We start from the raw sequence: 22,957 nt of genomic DNA on the forward strand, positions 1-22,957 counted from the left end.
CTTTTATTTTTCAGATCACAGGCTCAACATCATCCACCCGAGGTTTTCATCAATAATTTCTCGCCGCGTTATCATTGTCGTGGATGCAGGAGAGGAGGGCGCGTGAGCCATTAGGTCACAGCGCAGCGTCTTAAAGGACCACAGCATCTCTCAGGTGATGGAGATCTTGTGACACACTGCTGCCGTTGACCAGAATCCCCCACGGTGATGGATGCAGCCGGCTTCGACCATGGCTGTGCTGGATTACGCTGCTCGGCCCAGAATATTTCTCTGTGAGCTGAAGAGGAGGAACAGACTAAGAGACAGTCCTGGACACTCCTTAAGCCACATCATTTCCCTTTCCTGGTGAATGAGCCGGACACTAACGGGGCTCAAACCCTCTTCCTAACCAGCCGTCCCCGTGTTCTTCCTTCTCACCCGGCTGTTATACGGACCAGTCATGGATCTCCTGTGGGTGCTGTCGGTCTCCATGCTGACGGCGTGCGTCGCCATTCCCATGGATGCTGCAGCGGGGAGTCACAGTCTGTTCACCTGTGAGCCCATCACCCTGCGCATGTGCCAGGGGCTGCCCTACAACTCCACCTTCATGCCTAACATACTGAACCACTACGACCAGCAAACTGCCGCCCTGGCCATGGAGGTACAGTACACCGCTGTCGTGTTTAAGATGTGTAAAGCTTTCATATTTAAAAGTCCACTTTTTGTTACCAAAAAGAACATTATCAGGGAGATTAATATATTTTCTGATTTGTAGGCTGAAAGTTCACACTAATATTATCGCTCCACAGGAAATATGGCATCAGTGTTCTCTCCCTGTTATTAGGGAGAGAGCCTTTGTAACATATAGCAGCTTTGTGAACCACCAAACATATTCAGTAGAAATTAAGTATCTGGGAGTCGTCCGGCCTTTTGGTATCCTGATGTTTTGTTTTGTTTTAATTGTTGGATTTAAAAAAAAAACTGGTAATTGCCTGTTTTAAATGGGTTTCTACCTGATCACAGTAATGTGTAAAATTGAGGTACGTCACATTTTGAGAGACACGATAAGAGGCGGTGAGAATTTAAGATCCTTTCTGTTTTGAGAAAGTTTCACATCAGTGTTCCACTTTATAATATGTAAAGAAAAATTGTAAATTAAATTAAATTTACATTTTTATTTTCTGTCAGTTAGAAGTATCAGCCCTTCCACACAACCCCCTAAACTAACCTCTTTGATAACCAGGTTTATATGGAAAATATCACATTACATTTACAGTGTCTGTCTCTGCTCCCTCCTTTTCATTGTATTCTAAATTCTCTGTTCATTCCCGACACTGTTAGCCAATCGTATAATTACCTTATTAGAAAATGATAATAATTGAGAACCATTTAAATTCTAGTGAATTTCTAAAGCAAAAATGCCAAAACATTCGCTGGTTCTTCGAATAGTATTTTCTGCTTTTCTTCCATTTAATATTTTGAATAGAATATATTGAGCGTCGGGAGTGTTTGCTGGACAAAACAAGACTAGGTTAGATTTAGTTTTCAGAAAGTATTTCAGACTGTGTAGAATTAATGATGGATTTGGAACCTTGAATGGATTCTAACTTAGAGGTGGCTGAGCAAATTTGTTAGATACACACATATATATATATATATACATATGTACTGAGGATAGACCGATTATCGGCGCCGATATTTGGCATTTTGACGCATATCGGCATCGGCATCGGCCTTTGTTTTTGTTTTTTTGCTTTTTAATCCGACGGCCGATAAGAGATCAATTTAAAACTGGGTTATTTTATCTCTGATGCATATGCTTAAAGGAATTTAAACAAAGTTAAGTGTTGGAGTTTGTATTATTCAAAATTTTGACGCCAATATTTGCAAATGAATATTGGCTTCAAATATCAGTTATCGGCCTCCTTGACTACTAATAATCGGTATCGGTATCGGCCCTGAAAAAAACATATCGGTCTATCTCTAATATGTACACACACACACACTCAACGGCCACTTCTTTAGGTACACCTGAAAAATGTAATGTTATCCAATACATAAGATTTGCTTTCATGTTGCCTGTAATGTTCAGGCTTTCCTCTAAGCTGTCATAGAGGTGTTAATTCAATGATATTTCAGCATCAAGGTCATACTTGGTGATGGGGCTGTACTGAGCTGCATTATATATTCAGAGGTGTTCCTAATACTCTGGCCTCCTCATGTATGTTAATAGGGAGGCACGTCTCAATATAATGTAGTTCAGTACAACACCACCTTCAACTCTGACCTCAGTAATAAACATCATTGAATTTACACACAGAACAAAGGTCAACAAAAACTAAACTTCATAAAAGCAGAATCCATGGCAGCGCTGTTGAAGTTATCTTTAATCTTCCCAATAACAACGTTTGTATTAGTTTTATAGTTATTTTTTTAGAGTGACCCTTTTCCAGTTTTTTATCCCTCCTAAGCTTTCCCCTCCGCTCCCCTTACACACTCCTTTGTTGCGACTCACATTGTTGTGGCTGAACAAAAGTGAAGTTGACACACATCTGCAGACGCATAAATGAACAGGCACATTTCTCTCTCTACATGTGTGTACTGTCAGGTCTGTACAGGACAGAGAGTTGTGGTGTAATCAGTCTTCTTCACATGTTGCCATGCCCCATGGACATCAGTAGCCTAGATAGCTCTCACCAAGGCTAACTGTGTTTGCACTGAGAGTTGGTAATATCAAAGTGTACCCTACTTTAATTTGGCTTCTGTTGCTCCGGGGAAAAGGAGTGTATTACCAAAACATTAAGCACAAGATGAAGTTTTTCTACTCGTCCCTGGGGGCCTTGAGAGCAGTGCATTATTAAAAGCCACTGATTTAACAGGGCGTGTTGTCCTGAAATGGTTTCTGGCAGCACGTCTGGCATGCTGACAGACGGAGCGATTTACCGCTGCATGTAGGGACTCTTCACTTCAGTTGTTGTACACCAGAGCCATTTTACATAACAGGCTTTAGAGCAGCTCGTCAACTTAGCCCGGGAGTGAAGAACCCAAACTGTGGTTCAGCTGATGGATTAAGGCTCACATTCTACTAGTCCACGTTTTATTGTTTATGCCCGTTAGATTATCTATAGATTAACCAGCCGCTGCATCCGACTGTTGTGGCTGTGTTATCCTCTTTGAAACGTCGAGTTGGGCATTTAAACACAATCACGGAGCAGATGCATCACCTCGTTAACTTAATCCCATCCTTTATATAGGCTGATCCCTCTGCGAGCTCAATCTATCGAGTAATTACTGGCCGAACTGCACCAAAACATCAGATCGGATGCCCTCTTGGCCGAACGCTCTGTGTGTGTAACTGTATATCTGTCCATCCGTCTATATTTATCTCCATCCAGCATCATGTTCCTGTTGGCTCCTGCTGCCTCTATTACTTTTGCCCTTCAACACCCGCCCCGCCCCGCCCCGCCTCGCGCAGCAATGATGCCGATGTGTGGAGCCCTGCTGACCATCTGTGCCTGCTCCACTTCAGCACAGACTCGCTGAGTGAGGGAGAGGTGGAGGGCGGGAGCAGGAGCTGTGCGCCATGAAAAATCCAGGGTTATGTAACCTCCGAACGTGCCGGGCCCGACTGTGAGCAGCATCACAGCTGCGCTCGCATTTGGGGAAGATGCAGACACTCTTTCCTCGCTTGCCTGCTCGTACTTTTCCACGTCGCTGCCGAAATACTCGCTCAGATTCTGGCTTCAGTCGCTCTGTCATAGTGTTTTCTTACGATCCTCACAGAGTGCTGTCTGATGGATTCTTTCAAGAGGATGCTTTTTACATTTTAATGTGTAAAACAGAAAGAGTTGTGTCTAACCCGGTGGTTGTTCCGAGTCCAGGTTAGCTTTTTACGCCTAATCGCAGTGTGTGGGTCGCAGTGAACACAGAGAGGCACTTCTGGGTTAGACGGTGTTCACTTCGATTGGTCATGCATCCACAATTAAGTCTCTTTTAGCGTGCAGAAATGCTCGTTGGGTTTCTAAAACACATGGAAACCAAACAGGTTGAAACTAACGCAGACTACGCCTCTGTTTGGCTCTTGTTCCCAGATAACTCGCCCCAGATCCAGTTCATGGGAGAATTCAAAAGCCTGTAAGATGTCGAGGGCAGCCAAATGAGAATTGACAGTTGATTTTAAAGGGAATTAGGTCCTCTGAATAGCCATGATAATGATGATGAATGCCTCGTACCGTGGAGAAACTGGGAGTTGGACGAGGACCAACGCCTGCCGTTCTTGCAGTTTTTGTCTGAGCCCCCTGAAGTGGTGTCTTTCTGGATTTCTTTCTTTCCGTCTCGCTTCTCAAGGTCCTTTGAAGGTTTTTAGTTTTGGGGAAAGGGGGCACAATTTGTCATTATATTGTTGTAAAGTTTGTGGTTGTAAGATACACGGAAATATTTGTAAAACCCTGTTGAAATAATCAGGCGTTCTCTGTGGTGTAGGAGAAATGTGCAGGCTGGATTTGCATATAATACTGTAGTTCATAGCAATAAGGCGATTTCTAAAACCAGGATTTTCTGTTTGGATGCTCATCGCCACTCAGTCAGTCATCACTGACCGCTGAATGACCCCGCAGCTGAAGTGGGACAGCAGCCTCCGGGCTGGGAATCGGCTATTTCTGTGCCACAATGATACTGTGCCACTCCAGCATAAGATAAGTGGGAGCGTAGCGGATTTTACTGGCATTACAAAAAGAAGAAAAAAAAGAAGTGGCCTAAAATACCCTTCGATTCAGACTGTAGCTACAGGATGGATGTAAAGCGGCGTGGCTTCATCACAGTAAATCAATTAAGCTGGTATGAACCGTCCTTGGCATCCAAAACAGATGGTTTTTAGTCCACAACTCGGTGAAGATGAGCAGGAAGATATCAGGACTGCTCGCTATCGATTATTTTTACATCTTCTTTAAGGATTTATTTAGTGGAAAGTGAAGGTATATCATATTTGTCTTTGAGAACTATTGTTTAGTCTAGTTCAGTGGCTCTCAGCTGGTCTAGCCTCAGGGCCCACCACCTCCTTAATGACGAATCGCGACCCACATTTTTTAACCAGTCAAATTAATTTAATTAAAATCTGTTTGGACCTGAAATGGAACGAAACCTCACAGTATGTCAACATCACCGTATGTAACACACAGTATAAGAGTTGACAAGCAGGCGGTAGTGCATGAGAGGAAAATACACCCTCTACACTTCATTCAGTTAGCCGCCTTTTTTCAACAGTAATAAACTAAAAAAAAGTGAAAGGCAACTACTGCAGGGCTCGTCAAGTTTCAAGACTCATCCAATCAGTGGATACATGGAGGGTGATTAAACTACTACTGCACGCATGTCAAAGGAAACCCGTGTCCTCCAAAATAAAAGCGCAGCAAAGACTTTTTTTTTAAGCACACATTCGCGACCCACTTTTGGGTCCCGACCCACCAGTTGAGAACCATCTCGGTGCTTAACAAAGAGCTGCTACAAATACCATATAAAAATACTAAATCTTTAAATTAATTAGCACATCAAATTTCAAATTTTCCCATAAGTACAGATATCTTGTGTTTAGCAGGAAAAGAAAGGAGATGACAAAGGGTGATGGAGGTGACTTTCAGAAAGGCAGAACACATGTTACAATGATGGGGACGGAACAGGAACGGGGGGTTAAATGTTCTCGTCAAGGCCAGATGGGACAAGCGAGGGTCAGCGCCAACCGAACATGTTAATTAACTCAGATTGATCGGAGGGTTTGTTTGCCAAAGCCAAGCCAGCAAATCATTTTTAATGGCTGTTGTTGTTTTTGTGGAAATTCAGTGAGGATAATAAATAAGCCCTGGCATCTCCTGTTTGGTCCTTATGATGGTTATTCTGCCTGCGTAGGCACAAGGCAGAAGGCCTATGATGGCATTGGGATATATATACTTAAACCAAGAGACCTTCTGTTATCTTGATTTCATCTTGTCATGTTAATTGTCACGCTGTTTGGTATACGGTTCTCATCGCGCTAACACAAAGACTCACCGATGGTTTGTTTTTACTCTGCTCAGCCCCACTTACACTCACTTCCCTTCCTCTTTCAGGTCGTTAACTCGGCCTCTTGTCTCAGGTTTACAACGCTTTCAGATAAACCGTGTCGTGTTACAGCTGCTGCGTAGAATAACCCAGATACTCCACCCATGCCGTGTGAATAGATTTGTAAAGGAGAGGCGAGGTGAGCTCCTGTAAGATGTGATAAAGCGCTCTGACGGCAGTAAGTCTGTTAAACCTGCTGCAGTGAGCTAAAAAGTACATCGTTTAAATTACGTATTGTGAAAGCTAGTAAAGATGTATCCCAGCTAAGCGCACACACACACACACACACACACACACACACACACACACAGAAACAGACACACAACATGGTCTGATAAATCCTACCCAGCGTGACCCCGGCTATAAAAGAGCCTCTTGTTTTATTTAATGTCCAACACCGTGTTTATTGGCAGGAGACTGAAAGGGAAGCACATCCAGAGAGCAAGCCGCTGGTCCACAACAACCTCTGTGTGTGTGTGTGTGTGTGTGCGTGTGTGTGTGTGTGTGTGTACACGGACACTACACACTGTCAAAGCGCAAGGTTTTCAAACATTTCTTAGCGCTGAATGACACGGCTGATTCGGTCGACCCATCCCTCCTCTCTCTCTCTCTCGCCCTCCCTCACCCACTCTCTCAACCCCCCCCTCACCCACCTCTTTTGTCCTCTCCCTCCCCCTACGCAGGGCTCACCCGTTGCCCAGGAAACGGTCCCAATTGTGCTGTTAACAAAGGGAGCAGAGGCTTTTTTTTTTGCCTCCCGGGAGGTGGTCCCCTCCGCCCCGCACCCTGACCTCCTCGAACCCTGCTCTCCTCCCTCTTCCTCCTCCTCCTCCTCCTCCTCCTCCCCCTGGTGATGCATCACTCGTCACCATGGCGCTGAGCTTGGAAATTTGGAGAATTGGAATGGCAGCAGAAAAGAAAGAAGGATAAAGAGGGGGAGAGAGGGAGAGGAATAGGAGGGAAAGGGTCTGAAGGAGGGAGGGGGGGATGATGGGAAGAGAGGTGACTGGGAGGTATTTATAAAAGAGCAAATCAACACAGACCAGTTGGCCACGGTGGGCTTCTTTGTCAGCCATTCATCAGTCACATCGTAGCAGCTGACCAGCAGCCTTCATTAAGAACTAATTACTTCAGCATTAGGAAGGTTCGTACAGCCACCCCGGGACGCACCTCATTGGACGAGGCCCTATTAATATTTAATAACGGGGCGATCTCGATCTGATTCAAAACACGCTGGATAATCTCTGAAGTGCTTGGAGGTGAAACTGAGGTCAAAGCTGTTTTTCTTACTTCTCTAAAGGATCACAGTTTGCAGAAGTAAACCAACCCACCAATTTAAACTGCATGGTGATATAAAGTGTGGTCATTTAAAAAATATTCCCTCTTTTCTCTTTTATAATTTGAGATACGTTCAGTGTTTACTGGATAAAGTTCAGACCAGTGCTTCAGTCTCAGAGCTCCGCTCATATGAGCCATTTAATCTGAGATGATTTATATCAGTACAACCAAACGATTAAATACAGTTAACAAGCTGTGGAATAGCGTTAACATGTTCTTTAGACATGTGTAATTGTCAGGCAGGGGCGCTGCTTTAGCTCCGTTGGTGGAGCAGGCGCCCCGTGTACAGAGGCTACAGCCCTCGATGCACTGATCGCAGGTTTGAGCCCCGGTCTGCCGATCATTTGGTGCATGTCATCCCCCGCTCTCTCCTCCCCACATTTCCTGTCTCTCTTCAGCTGTCCTATCTTTTAAGGCAAAAGCCAAAATAATAATAATAATGACAATAATAATAAAATGAATGACGGCTGAATTTAATTTAGCTGCTTCAGTTTCAGGGTCCAGCAATGCCACCTCACTGCCCTGTGACTTACTGAGACACGCACCTGTCAGCAACACCTGTAATTCCTCCAAGAATGACAAGTTAAAAAGTCTCAAATGGAAAAAATATGTTTATTTGTGATTTTTTTTTAGAGTGAAATAAAATAATATAATGTAGTAAGTCCAGTCTAGAAGTCTTCAGTCATGTCATACTTCATATACTAATCCAGTTACAGAAAAGTAGCCGCGACCAGAAAGGGAATGGATTAAAAGATAGGCATGGTTACATTTATTTTTTTATTAGCAACTTTTTTTTATCTTCTTAGACAATGGAATACACTTTACAATATAAGAGTTTCAGTTGTGTTGTACAAGTTGTTCAATGTACTTATTAACTTTTGTCTCAATGACATTACAGCAGAAAGTGTCTTCATCCAGGAACGTCTGGACAGGGAAATCCAGAGTCTCACTTTGGAATTGGAAGTTTCTTTTGTTTGTTGTCAACATGTCTCGAGTAATTTAGCGGAGAAAGTAGTTGTAGTCAAAAAGGGAGCTATTTAGAACAGTGGTTCTCAACTGGTCTCACCACAGAACCCGCCAGCACCTCCTTAATGACAAATCATGACCCACATTTTTTAACCTCTCAAATGAATTTAATGAAAAATGGTGCAGTTTGGACCTGAGATGGAACGACACATCACAGTGTGTCAGCTTCACAAAACACAATATAATAAAGCAAAAGAGAGGAAAGTCTGCTCTCTACAATAAATTTAATAAACAGAAATAAACTATAAGTGCAACATAAATGCGACTACTGAAGGGCTTGTCAAGTTTCAAGAATGTAACTGTAGCTGGGATTACCCAACCAGTGGATACATGGAGTGTGAAAACCCTTGTCCTTCAAAATAAAAGCGCAGCATAGACTTTTTAACACAAGTGTTATCGTGACCCACTGAAAACAGCTCCGTGACCCACTTTTGGGTCCCGACCCACCCGTTGAGAACCACGGATTTCAAAGAACCCCTCCTGACTTATTGTTAGTTGGTCATGAAACACGTGTCACGCAGCACTATTTTATTTTGAAAATGTAAGTTCACAGTATCCACACATAATGCTGTGAGTATCACTGTTCTATATAAGTCAACACTGATAGGTGCCGACCACAGAGACTCACCACAGTACGTACATTCACCCTCCTCTGTGGATGTTTTGTTGACCGTCATGAAGCCCCAGAATGCACTGCTTCTCTGACTGACATATCTGACTGTGTGTGAGCTGCTTGGCATATTATTCCACATTTTCGGAGATCAAAACTCCCCTAACTAACACCCATGAATACGTAATGACTGTAGCAGCGGGATAGAGGCTGGAATTACATTAGCATACCACCCCCCTCATGCGGGCCTGCACCATTCGACAGGGTTGTGTATTACACGCTCAATTCTCCTTACAAGGCTGGCTCTGGGGCGCAAAGCGCCATGACAAACCTCTGGCCATTCATGGGACCAGCGGTTCACCAGCTGTTTCCAGTGTAACCATTAACATGAAATCCCCATGGAGAGAGCCGAGGCTCTGCTGGGCCTCAAGATGTTAAGGTTGTGGGGCTGTTGGGGCTGCTGACTGTGTAGATAAAACTGTGAGCAGCCATATGTCCCATCCGCCACCAGCTCAGTCCTGCCCACTCTGGCTCACATGATGGTTTGACTGGAATAAAATGGCTGAGTGGAGATACTGAAGAGATGGAGGAGGGGTGGATGATGGAGGAGCATAAAAATAGAAAGATGGCATGATGAATAGGAAGAGGGATGAACATGAAGAGAGGCTGAGTTTCTCGCAGAGTAGATCATCACTGCTTGTAACCCATAAATGTATTCAGTTAGCAGTGCAGTGTGTGTTCTGTGGAGCATATCAGAGGCCTGCGGGAAACAGCACGGAGAGGGAAGATGCAAGCTCACTTAAGCTGCATTAGATCATGTGTGAGTGGTTAAGCGACAGTGACAGAGCATCACAGATGAAGTAATAGAAGTCACAGGACTGCACAGAGGACAGGACAGTAACGCCTCGTGCCCAGGACTGTCAGGGTGGAGTCAAATTCTTTCAAGAGTCAGGAGACTTTCTTACAACACACTCCTTTCTCTCTCTTTTTTTCTGACCTTGTTGTGCCTTAAAGTAGCTGAATATTTCGTATTTCATTAGAAGACGCGTCAGTATTGTGAATTGTGTCTTTACCATTAAATCAATCAAGCTTTTATGAAAGCTGTGAACTCACAGGATCCTGTGAGATATCACAGCTGTGTCAAGTCCACAGTGTTTCTATTTATGAAGTTTGGCTTGTGTTGGTTTGTTTGCCTCACTGCTCAGACTTTATGCTCAGAGGGAGATTTTAAATTTTAATTAAACTTATTCAAGAGTTCAAGTGGTAACCTCGAAGATTTCAGTTTTGATTCTTTTTGGCGCCACCTATGGCGATAAACGGTAATTGCAGGAGCACACTTCCCAGATATCCAGACAGTGTTGCATGTGTGTCGTCCACGTTTGGCTCCGGTTGTAACTCTTGATTTTACTCACTGACGGTCGCTTTCCTTTTTAGACTGTTTGCTTCATCTGAGCGTCGAGTTTGTTTCTTCTTCTTTGGATTTTCACTTATTTTTAGATTACTGTTTACTCGCAACACTTGCAGAGAGCGGAAAAGCAGCCGCTTAGCTCCGCCTACCCTCTCTGGCAGACCAACCACTGCTGGGTGATGGAAAACGTGTCACCAGACATCCAGTCTGTAATTCTGCAAATGTAAAGGCTTTCATCATCTGCATTGCGTTACCTCATTCGGCGATAGATAGTGACCTAACAGACGGTAAATGAAATGAAAATCTTTGAGTTTATTACTTTAAGCTGGTAAAGATTTCATGACTTAATTAAACATTTGAATTTTTCACTTGGTAAATGATTAACGGATAATTATTTGGATCATTCTCTGGTGAACGTATAGGTTGAAATGTAATTTTTTCAAGCAAAAATGCCCAAACTTTACTGTCCTAGCTTTGGTTGAGTTCTTCTATGCTCTGAAACTGCATATTTAAATTTTATGGAACAAACAAATCATCATAAACAAGTCTTATTAATCAAAAATGAAAATAATTATTGCTGGAGAAGCTAATGGGTAAAATAATAAGCTAATTATTTGGGGGGAAATCTTACAGTGATTGTCGTGAGGACTTCAGGACTCCAAGGTCTGGACACTGTTGGACATTAAGACACTGAACAGTCCAGTGATTGGTGTAAATGTGCAGTAATAGATCCATTTCAAGCTCGGTCACCTTCTGAGCAGTCGGGTTTATGCTTCATAGATAACTCTGGCTCAGACCACGCTATCACTGCTTGTGTTATCATACAGCACTGCTCAATGAAACGTGACGACTACAGAGATTACACGATCGACTGGTTGATTGATCTCAGTTATGACAGGCGTGTAAGTCACCTCAATTGATCTTGGTTAAGACTTATGTCATGGATTCTGCATACGATAATCATCCCTGATCAGCCTGAGCACCTCGACGCCGGCCTCTGTGTCTCTGTGTGATGTGAGCAAGGCGATGACAACAGCTGAAGGATGTGGCTGCTTTGTGCTTAAAGGGCCAAGCCTAACACCCATTATAATCCTTTTTACATAAAGACATCACATGTGGGTGGCAGGCAAACATGCTGGCAGGAGAAGGATAGGTGCTGATGCTGGAGACGTGTGGTGGGTTCAAATCTGAAATCAGTTAAGGTTCCACGAAAATCCTGCTTCACATGCTGAGCCAGAAAATGTTCCAGAGACAGCGTCACAAATCTTCAATGTTCAGGTTTCTTGGTGTGTGTCTTCGATCCGTTCTCCTTTTTCTGCTTAAATCGGACTCTGAACTAAAGACAGACTCACTGCTCTGTGAAGCATGAGCGGTACTTACCTACTCTGTTATAGTCGACTCAAGCTGCACGTCCTGTGACGTCAGGGAAGCAGCTTTTGAATGTAGCAAAACGGCCTCATTAATTTAACAATATCTTTCTTTAACCGCTTTCCCACTGGTCAAAAAACCCGCTAACACCCGGCTTTTTTGCTTAATGGGAAAGGTTACAATCTGCTTTCAAACCCGGGTGAAATGACTCTGCAGTAGACCCGGGTAATTATCACCTCGCCTCCGATCGGCATTGATGGGAACACAAAACCCGTGTTGACTTGCTAATCTCCGCCCCCTCTCCAGCGCGCTGCTATGCTCCGTCGGTAACTTCTGCGACTCCTCGTCATCTCAGCTACAAATTCCGCCCGTCTCCATCCGAGCAGCGCTCCAACATCGTTCCAAATCTGATGGCGCCGAGTTTGATAAACAGACTGAATGAGTAATAGATACAATAAAGACCTAACCACCGTAACATCTTCACTTTTTACTAACACTGTCTCCGGCGCGTTTGTGACGTCAGACCGTGACGCAGCAGAAAAGAGACCGACAGGAGGATACTTCACTGGCAATGGGAAAAGAGACAATCAGCATTTAAAAGCAGGTCTTACCGGGTCTGAAAAACCTGTGTCAACACGTTAAATTTAGGTGGGAAAACGGGTATTACAGTCGACAGTGTGCCTGACATTCTCTCAGTTGAATTAACACTAAAGAAGCAGAACAAAGTGTTTCACCACAGCGACACGTCCTCTTTAATGCCCTCCCCTCTAAACACAGACAAATTGCCCCCTGCCTGTCCTCTCCTCTCCTCTCCTCACCCCTCCCCCTCCCTGTCCCTGTCTGTCATACAGACCTCTGTCTTTAAATTTTGGGGGAGGGCGGGGGGGGCATGCGTCTCACTGAGTTGGGTGTGGCTGGAGGCCTTTCTGTAGTACACACCATCAGAGAGGTGTATGCAAATTCATGCTGCAGAAACATGTAACTATGGGCTCCTGGACACACACACACACACACACACACACACACACACACACACACACCTTCTCCGCTAAGAATTAGCATATTAACAACATGCCCCACAGATGCTTCCTGCACTCACAACGCCTCTTGGCTCAGTTTATAAGAGTGAGGCCGTTATTGTGCAGTGTGTGGGTGTGTTAGCATGTAAATAATATACTCCAGTCCGTACTTTGGCTGATGTGTGTGTGCATGTTGCTTCAGTGTGTCAGTCAGTCACAGCGTGGTCCTGCCTGTAACACAAAGGCCCTGTCAGCAGCAGCCCTGTGTGTGTGTGTCTGTGTGTGTGTGTGTGTTTGTGTGGTGGGGGTTGCTCCGTTTGTTGTACTCCTCCTATCTGGAGGTTGGAGGGAAGGAAGAGAGAGGAGATGGAGGAAGGGGGGAGTTGAGAATCATGGGGGTGGAGGGGATTATTAGGAAAGAGGCCAGAGTTGTTTTCATGGACTCATCTCCAGAAACAGAGAGCGCCTCCACTCGTCTCTTTGTGCCTCTTTGGCCCTCTTTGTGAACTTCAAGTACCCGTGGTGTCATCCTCTTCAACTGCTTCAAATAAACAACTTTCATTACATTTTGTTTTACTTAAATTGATCTCTCTCTGTCTCCACCTGCAGCCGTTCCATCCCATGGTGAACCTGCAGTGCTCCCCGGAGCTCAGGATGTTCCTGTGCGCGCTCTACGCTCCGGTGTGTACCGAGTACGGGCGGATGACTCTACCCTGTCGCCGCCTCTGCCTGCAGGCCAAGAGCGACTGCTACAAGCTAATGGACATGTTTGGTGTCAGCTGGCCGCAGGAGATGGACTGCAACAGGTTGGGACAACAGCAGTAATTCTTTCCCCTGGATTCATTGCACCTTCTGCTGCATCAGTCATTGAGGCTCCTCTTTTGTGGAGGCAGTGACGGAGTAGCATCAGACCAGCTGTATGAAAACAAATAGAGAGCAGAGTTCTTAGAGTTGAATCTTTACTGTTAACCTGCCCTGAGGCACCTGGCTGACAGATAACATGTAGACCCAAACAGATAACTTAAAGGGCCAGTTTCTCAGTCCTCTCATGCTATCATGGGGAGCTTATGCCAGACTACGTAATACACTTCATCTTGCGGAGGCCAGGGAGCTCGCTAAACTACACTTCCTCAATCTAGGACGCCCGCCTCCGATGTCATGTCTCGTTCAAAATCGGCAGGTTTGAAATGTAGACTGCAGACCTGAAGATTTTTTTAGACGATCCACCGGTATATTCTCGTCGTATATCAGATTCTGTACCGCTCTGAGCCATCGCCTGCAGCGATCAATGTCCTTGACTGGAAATTTATAGTATTGCCAGCGTCTCTCGCTGGGCCGCTCCTTTCAGAGGGAGGGGCGCAATGCACGCTGGGTGTTGTAGGAATGTAGAACGGGCGAAACCACAAGCTGTTTGTACAACTTTCTCCACAGCTATGGCGCCAATTTAGAATATAATTGCTTCTATCAATTACAGAGAACACCAGCTTTGACCCTTTTTCCAAGGAAGAACTGCTCCTTTAACCCATTAAAGACACATTAACAGGACTGTACATGACAACTAAATGTGTTTATTGTATAAACAAATAGAAATAATTAGTATCAAGTACAAAAGTGACTGTATCGAATAGTTGCTTGGAAACAGTCTCAGGTTTCTCACAGTAAAGCTTCATATATTTTTATTAAACTATGTTTTTATTAGAGATTCAAAGTGAGCATCATTTCTATATTTTACTTATTACAATTACAAGTTAATTCTTTCATTACATAGACATAGATGTATTCTGTTCCTTGTGGCTGAGCGGTCTAAGATTCTTATTGAGTAAATCAACGCTGCTGCTTTAAAGTCTGCTTGGCAACGTTTGCAAATCATCACTTTCCCCTCGTTTCCTGTCAGTTTCCTACTATTTGTCTACTTGATGAAGACAACATAGTCCTAGAAGAGTTGCAAAAGATGTAATCAGCTGCTAACTTTGAAAAGAAGAGCAGCAAAAGCTCTCAGTCTGATTTTCAAGTCTCTGCAGGTTAGATTTGCTCTTTTAATACTGCTCTGATATAACGTGTGATCAGCAGCTGCCTGGAAGGTAGAAATCATCCATCTTAATGATTATATGGAATGCTTTTCAAGCTGGTTGGCGGTGATTAAATGTTGGCAGTGTGTGTGAGCCGTCGTTAAAGGCTTGACAGCTGAAATAACCGTGAGCTCGTCTCCTCTCTCTTCTGCTCCCAGGTTCCCAGACTGCGATGATCCCTACCCCCGTCCTGTAGACCTGCTGTCCAGCTCAGACACGACCGAGTCCCCCGTCTCCGTCCAGCGGGACTACGGCTTCTGGTGTCCGAGAGAACTTAAAATTGACCCCGAGCTCGGTTACTCCTTCATGGGGGTCCGCGACTGCTCTCCACCCTGTCCCAACATGTACTTCACAAGGGAGGAGCTGGCGTTCGCCCGCTACTTCATCGGGGTCGTGTCGATCGTCTGTCTGTCCGCCACTCTCTTCACCTTCCTCACTTTCCTCATCGACGTGTCGCGTTTCCGCTACCCAGAGCGTCCCATCATATTCTACGCTGTGTGCTACATGATGGTGTCCCTGGTGTTCTTCCTGGGCTTCCTGTTGGAGGACAGAGTGTCCTGTAACGCCGCGAGTCCCGGGAGGTTTAGAGCTTCAACTGTGACCCAAGGTTCTCATAATAAGGTCAGAAAGTCTTTCCTTCACTGAAAGGATTTTTTACTCTGCCTATATATTGGTATCAACCCTTTACCTGTGCGTTCTCTCTCTGTTCCAGGCCTGCACCCTTCTCTTCATGGTGCTGTACTTCTTCACGCTGGCCGGCAGCGTCTGGTGGGTCATTCTGACCATCACCTGGTTCCTGGCGGCCGTTCCCAAGTGGGGCAGCGAGGCGATAGAGAAGAAGGCCCTCATGTTCCACGCCTGTGCCTGGGGCATCCCTGGCGTCCTCACTGTTACCCTGCTCGCCATGAACAAGATCGAGGGCGACAGCGTCAGCGGCGTTTGCTTTGTGGGGATGTACAACGTGACGGCCCTGCGCTGGTTTCTGCTGGCTCCGCTGGGATTAGACGTAGTGGTGAGAAAGAGTATTACAGAACATGAGATGCTGTTAAAACCATTACATCAGAGAGGTTTTTACCCCAAGACAACTGTAACCTGTAACCCAACCCCTCTCTCGTTTCTAGGTCGGTGTGGCGCTGCTGCTGGCGGGCATAGCAGCCCTAAACCGAGTCCGCATGGAGATTCCCTTGGAGAAGGAGAACCAGGAGAAACTAGTGAAGTTCATGATCCGTATCGCCGTGTTCTCCGTTCTCTACCTGGTCCCTCTGCTGACCGTGCTGGGCTGCTACCTGTACGAGAGCAGCTACCGAGCCATCTGGGAGACCACCTGGGTTCAGGAGAAGTGTAGAGAGTACCACATCCCCTGCCCCTACCAGGTAATACACCTGACTGTTAAATGCTGAAAGAGCTGTGCATGGTGTATGAAAAACACTGCAATATTTGCAGCCTATGCTGGTCTGGTATAGAAATGACTGGTTTGATTTGGTACCTCTTCATGGACATATTCTTATGCTGAAAATGTTTTGACTTGCAAATTAAAAACATATTTTTGTCTTCTTTGTTAGAGGCTAATAATAGCAACGATTGGCTGCATGCATATGTGCTGTCATCTCGTGCTGTCATCAGATCACCTTTATCTTAAACACAAAGAGACACTGAGGATGTAGGAGAAATGAAGTGCTGCTTAAAGAAGGAAACATGCTCCATAGGAAACGTGATGTTTATTTGCTACACTGACAAGTAGCACCTGTGATTCTATCTCTAGCATTATATGGTGATCACATTTATTACACATGTAAACAGGATGCTGATGTGTATGTAACTATTGCAGTTAAGTTGTAGTAAGTCACTATCTGTCACCGAATGAGGTAACACAATGGGGATTGAGCCGGTGGCCCACTGATGAAAGTATTAGCATTTGCAGTATATAGTATTATTACACACTGCGTGTCTGTGGTGACTTCCGTGGAAAAAATCGCAAGCGGCGCCCAGTTAGTGACGCGTTTTCCATCACCCAGCAGTGGTTGGTCTGCCAGAGAGGGTAGGCGGAGCTAGGCGGCTGCTTTTCCGCTCTCTGCAAGTGTTGCGAGTAAACAGTAATCTACTATGGCTGAACAAACAAACAAAAGATCGACGACTACAGATACAACTTCAAAAATGAGTGAAAATCCAAAGAAAAAGAAACAAACTCGACGCTCAGATGAAGGCAAACAGTCTGAAAAGGAAAGGGACCGGAAAATCAAGAGTTACAACTGTAACAAAGGGAGCCAACTGTAGACGTCTGGATATCTGGGAAGTGTGCTCCCGCAATTACCGTTTATTGCCGTAAGGTGGCACCAAATAAAACGCGATTGAACTCTTTGAGATTATCACTTTAAATATAATGTTTGATCATATTCACTCATGTTAGTCTATTGGAGGCTGACGTTCACAGTTTGCGCAGACGTTACCAAACATTTAATGTGAAACAGGGATTTTGCAAGGAAGCTAAAAGCAGAGCAGGAGGTCACAGCTGGGAGGAGGCCGGAACTGCTACATGTGTTTACAGAGACATGAGAGAGCAGGAGGTGAGTTACTGTGTGCATGTAAACACAATGTGAACACTCTCTCTCTCTCTCTCACAGTCGTTATCTATTAGACAATCTTGCCGAACCTCCCACGCAGCTTGCCTTCAGTGGCTCTGCAGCCGCCTCCAGCGTCGGTACACACTCTGCGTTTGAGTCTGATAGAGCTGTTAATAATTCAAACACCTCTCCCTCTCTGTTGTTCCCTGTTCCTCTCAGCCAGGTATCACCTCACATGTGAGAGCGACTTTGTACATCCGCTTTTAACCTGCATGTTCAAAGGGAAGTTTGATTGTGAGTGTTGCATGTGTGCAGCTGTGCAGATCATTGAGACTGAGCCTGTGTTGTGATGATGCAGCTGTGTGTAGCGAAGCACGAGAAGCCAGAGCATTGAGTAAGATCGCAGCACTGCTCTTAATCTGTCGCGTAAACACTGCATTGTGTAAGAGAGCAGTGCAATAATCCTGTGAGTGTGTGTGTGTGTGTGTGTTTCTGCTGCAGAGGACGGGTCAGTGGGGTCAAGCTGCACAGCATCGTAGTTACAGCAGATCCGCTGCATGTGCTGCACAGCTGAGTGCTCTGCTGCCATCACACACAGAACAACAGAGTAAAAATCACACAAAGATTCAGCTCTCCATCCCGCCCCCTTCCCCGCTGTGATCATGAAAGAACACACTCATAGTATGCACTCGCACACACAGAGCCTAAGCTATGTGGTGATGCACAGTATTGACTTAAAGTGCCTTACTATATTTATCTTAGAAGCCTTCCCCGAGGCTCAGACCTCCACTCTGCTGAACAGCTCCTGAGTGATGCTCGACCCTTCCTCTCCAAAGCACACACACACACACACACAAACAGTAAGATTGCAACTAGTTTCAGGCTTTAAAAAACTACATGCAGCTGAGTTTGTCATGGGAGCTTTGAGCTTCCGCGTGGAAGCAGCAGAACTTCTGACGCACAGTCAGTAATGAGGATGTTGGCTGCAGTCATCAGTCTCTTATCTCTCTGCTGTAACGAGCGTATCCGCGACGGCTGAGCCTCGGGGCTCTCCGCCCGGCCCACTCATAACGAGGCCATCATGACTGCATCTGTGTGTGGCTGCATGAGTGCACATGTGTGTGTGTACATATGAGAGATGGGGATAGAGCAGGAGATAGTGTTTCTGTGGCTCGCCGTGTGCCAGCTGTAGTAGCAGTATGCTACGGTGCGGTGACTGTGCACAGGAACGCTCTGCTCTGGTGTCTTCTAAACATCTGCTGAAAGATTTGGAACCTATTTTTTACTCTTTTTGTAATTTAATAACTTTAAATTACATTTATATTCAGTGATTTGAAACAACTTTCAAATGTGCAAAAATGCAGCAATTTCCACCGACCTCCCCTGAACAAGCTCCACGCCTCACTTGTACTTCCTCCCTCCTCGGGAACAACAGGCTGTGGGTGTATAGCTGCAAACACACCCTCTCAGTGAGTGTGTATTTCTCTCCCCCTGCAGCGTCATCTCATCCCAAACATTAACCACACCTTGTCCGTGTGTGTGTGTCCTGCAGGTGGAGCAAACCAGCCGTCCTGACCTGGTGTTGTTCCTGATTAAGTACCTCATGATGCTGATCGTGGGGATCCCCTCCGTGTTCTGGGTGGGCAGCAAGAAGACGTGCTTCGAGTGGGCCAGCTTCTTCCACGGCAAGAGGCGCAAAGAGTACGTACTTCACACACTGACGCTGTTTTCTGTCACACCGTTTGTGAGCTGCTCACTCTGCTGGCTCATCTGATGCTAAATATTTCAGTAGCAAACTATCTTAAAAAGGCTTCTTACGTAAGTTTGCCACTTATGAATGCAGTTTAATGTCTCTGTAGTGAGGATGAAAAACAAAATAACCAAGAGATTTTGTCATTCTGGAGTAAAACCTCATGCAGACTCTGCTCAGACACGGTTGGGAATAATTTAAACAGCTTATAGCGAGAAAAAGGAACGTGTGCAACAGAAAAACACAACAAGTAAACACAATGTAACTGTAAGTTAAAGGTTTGACATGTTCAATGTGTCCTTGAATCTATGATTTGACGCTACTAATCTATGAATAAAGTCGACTTCACTCAGTTAAGGTTTGGACCTTCATTAGGATTTTGCAGTGTTCGACTTTAATGAAGGTCAGCTGGCTCACAGCCACAAATAGTAACAAAATATCACATAGGGGTGGCCCCTTGTGGCCTACCCAGTTTTGTATCTGCACTGCGAGCTAGTGTTAGCGTAGCCCAATGATCCAGCTCTTGAACTGCTCAGCAGCAAGAGACCTGGAGTAGGTGTCGAAGACAGTTGTACAGCAACTCGACACTCCCAAAGTTTGTTGCTTTTGGACTTTTAAAAGTGAAAAAAATCAAAGATTATTTTCTGTGCTGTTAGAGTTAGAGATTAGAGTTTTTATGTGGTTATGAAACAGACTGAAATTAATTCTAATGACTCTGTATGAGCTACAAAAGCAAACCAGACCATCAGCGACAAGATTGATTATTTCTATATAGTTATTTTTAATGTCTGACACTGCTGGTGGGGGGGTAGGTGTCAGACGAAGCGATTACCTGCACGCTGCCTTTGTTTACATTTTCCAGCGCAGAGATTTAAAGTGAGTGATACATATGACTGTTAAAGAAAGCAGGGTGAGATTATTTGTTAAAAACACCACTTAAGCATGTACAGGACAAAATCAGCAAAAGGATAAGAGGTACGTCTTTGTCCACAGGGGGCGCCAAAATCAACACAGGAGCTTTAAAGAATAAAAGTATAATATCTTTACAATTTTTAATTCAGTCACATAATTATAAAAATATATTTCCATTCACACAATGTTTTTCACAGTGAAGGAATGTTGTGTTACATTGTGATAAATCCAAACGCTCATGTGAGATTGAAATAGTCACTGAAAACACCGACCAATAGGGCGACAGGCTGCACCTGCACTGATGCTGCTGTCAGAGGAGCAGCTTCCACTCTGTTTCTCTACATTCAGCATCTCATTGAACATTTGACAGAAGTTAAAGATTTTGCAAGATGTTTTTCTCTGCACTCACTCCCCTCCCATCCAAACTCAGAGCATTAACCCCCTCTCCCACCGCCTGCTCCACACACTCTTCCATCCTCTTCTACCACACCCACCACCCCGCCACCTTCCCTCTGTCCCTCCCCACCCTCTTGCGTCTCTCCCTGCCCTCCCTGCCTCCACCTCACTCCTCCTGCTCCTCCGCTCCGTGCTCCTCCCTCCCCCGCTGCAGCAGGATGGTCAACGAGAGCCGACAGGTGCTGCAGGAGCCCGACTTCGCCCAGCTGCTGCTCAGGGACCCCAACACCCCCATTGTAAGGAAGTCACGGGGCACGTCCACGCAGGGGACCTCCACCCATGCCTCGTCCACGCACCTGGCCATGCTGGATGAACCGCCCAGCGCCAGCACCAGCCGGGCTGGTTCGGTCCGCAGTGCACGCTCCAAGATGAGCAGCTACCATGGCAGCCTGCACCGCTCCCGAGACGGCAGGTGGGTCTATCAGACAATCCCTCTTCTCTGTAGTGATCTAAAGGAAGTCCAGCTCCTGACGCCACTTTGTTTGTCTTCTCCAGGTACACAGCCTCCAGCTTCCGGGCCTTAGATGACCGGCTGCCCTACGGCAGCATGCCTCGCCTCAACGACCAATCACAGTCCAGACACTGCAGCACCAATCGCCTGGACAGCCTTTCACGGCACGGCTCCACCCAGCGACTGGAGAGCCAATCGCGGCACAGCAGCATCAGGGACCTCAGCAGCACCACCCAAGCTGTTCTGGGTGGCCCCGGGAACGGGATTCACAGGGTGCTGGAGGAGGACGGCGCTACGGCCTGAACAGGACACAAACTGTTATCGACACTGTGATCCCCTTTTTCAGGATACTACTGAAGATGTGGCTGAGGTGAAAGAATGTGTGAGAATACAGAGTGAGACGGACAGAATGCAGAGTAGCAAACACTGTGCGTGGTTTATCCACTCCTGAATTTGGGAGCAAAATGATGCGTCCTTTTAGTAAAGACAGCTGGAGTGGGGCTACATCCAGCCGAATAAAGAGGACCGAGTTTGGATCGATGCCTTAAGATGTCCTCTCAGCTTTATTCAACCTGATCCAAAAACTGAAGCTCAAAATGATTTTGTCCAGAAACTCTGATGAATCTTGCTGTACTGATATCGACCTGTGAGTAGAAAATACTGAAATGATGAATGAGCTTGACTGTAGGACGGACGTTAGTGAGCCAGTAAAGGACAAAATGTGACCCACACTGACACACTGCACTGGACTGTTGTTTACTTGTACTGTACCTGTTTGTATAAAGGAGTCAGGATGTTTATTACGGACGTTGGACTTTACAAGCCTTCTCTTCTAGTCTGTGCTTCTCAGCACTCGGGACAGTGGAAGCAGGGTATTTTTTTATCGGCTGCATTTCAACTATTTTGCACCTCTTCAGCTCCTGAAACCTCCTTTACTTTTAAAATGTCTAAAATTCTGATCACTAAACCTGCCTAAAACCTCTATTTATACAGTAACTACATTTTTTCTACTCCAAATTTAAACTGCACATGTAAGGGAAGAAAGTTTGGGGATCTAACCATCTGTTGCAAACACTCTACAAATGCCGTATCTGACTCCTGAACTTTACAGAAGCCTTGTCTTTTTAAAAACTGTTTTTTTATATTGAGGTAGTGGAGTGCTTCACTCTTCTCATGTATGTACTTAAAAGAGGAACATGTCGGGGTTGTGGTTTGCCAGAATGCAAGGGCTGAAATACTGGAAAAAAAGCTTAATCCAAACTCCTGCCTTATGACTGTGTGTTCAGACAGAACGCCGAGTGAACAACAGCAGCATCATCAGGAAAAACAGATCATCATTACCGGAGTTCTGAGTTCAGTCAGAGGCTGATATAAACACACACAAAGACACAGACAGATGTCCAGTGTAAGCTAGCATACAGCTAGTGTGGTTGGTTGGCTTTTTGGGGCAAATTAAACATTCCAGGGGTCAAATCTGCATGTAAGGTGACAATTTGCTTCCCTTTCTGTCTGAACACACCTTTACTGTTTGAATAGACGATAGCGGCCCCAAGTCATATTCGGAGTAGTCCTGTTTAAAAATGTGTCCTTACTTGTATAGCTTCTGTAAAATGTTAGAACATTTCCTCTAGTGGCAAAACTTGTGTATAGATGTAAAAAAGTGAACTTTTGTTCTTCATTTGTAATAAAGTTTTTTTTTTTTAAGTCAAAGTGAAATGAAAAATGTCATTTTAATCCTTTTAGATCACATCCCCGGTAATATTGTGCATCTATTTGACAATATAGGCCAAAAAAAAAATACAGAAAATCCATGCTTTGTAAAAGACTACCATACCTAGCTCCGATCTATCCCACCAAGATCTTGAAGGTACAATAAGTAGGATTTTTTCCTTGCATTTTGTCAACAACACATTCAAA

The 22,957-nt window shown here is 45.1% G+C and overlaps 1 protein-coding gene across 1 annotated transcript; it reads left to right on the plus strand.

Moving 5' to 3' along the window:
• The first annotated feature begins 437 nt into the window (after positions 1–437).
• Positions 438–22,736, plus strand: fzd3a (frizzled class receptor 3a). Its single transcript, XM_069686959.1, has 8 exons — positions 438–640; positions 13,451–13,647; positions 15,069–15,531; positions 15,623–15,922; positions 16,032–16,283; positions 19,024–19,172; positions 20,747–21,001; positions 21,085–22,736. Exons 1-8 carry the CDS (start codon positions 440–442, stop codon positions 21,341–21,343), a joined length of 2,076 nt encoding a protein of 691 aa, XP_069543060.1. The 5' UTR covers positions 438–439; the 3' UTR covers positions 21,344–22,736.
• The last annotated feature ends 221 nt before the right edge of the window (positions 22,737–22,957 follow it).

Source organism: Semicossyphus pulcher, unplaced genomic scaffold (assembly GCF_022749685.1).
Source record: "Semicossyphus pulcher isolate SPU_LCO1_2020_fin unplaced genomic scaffold, fSemPul1.0.p SCAF_11, whole genome shotgun sequence".
In the NCBI taxonomy this organism is placed as follows: Eukaryota; Metazoa; Chordata; class Actinopteri; order Labriformes; family Labridae; genus Semicossyphus; species Semicossyphus pulcher.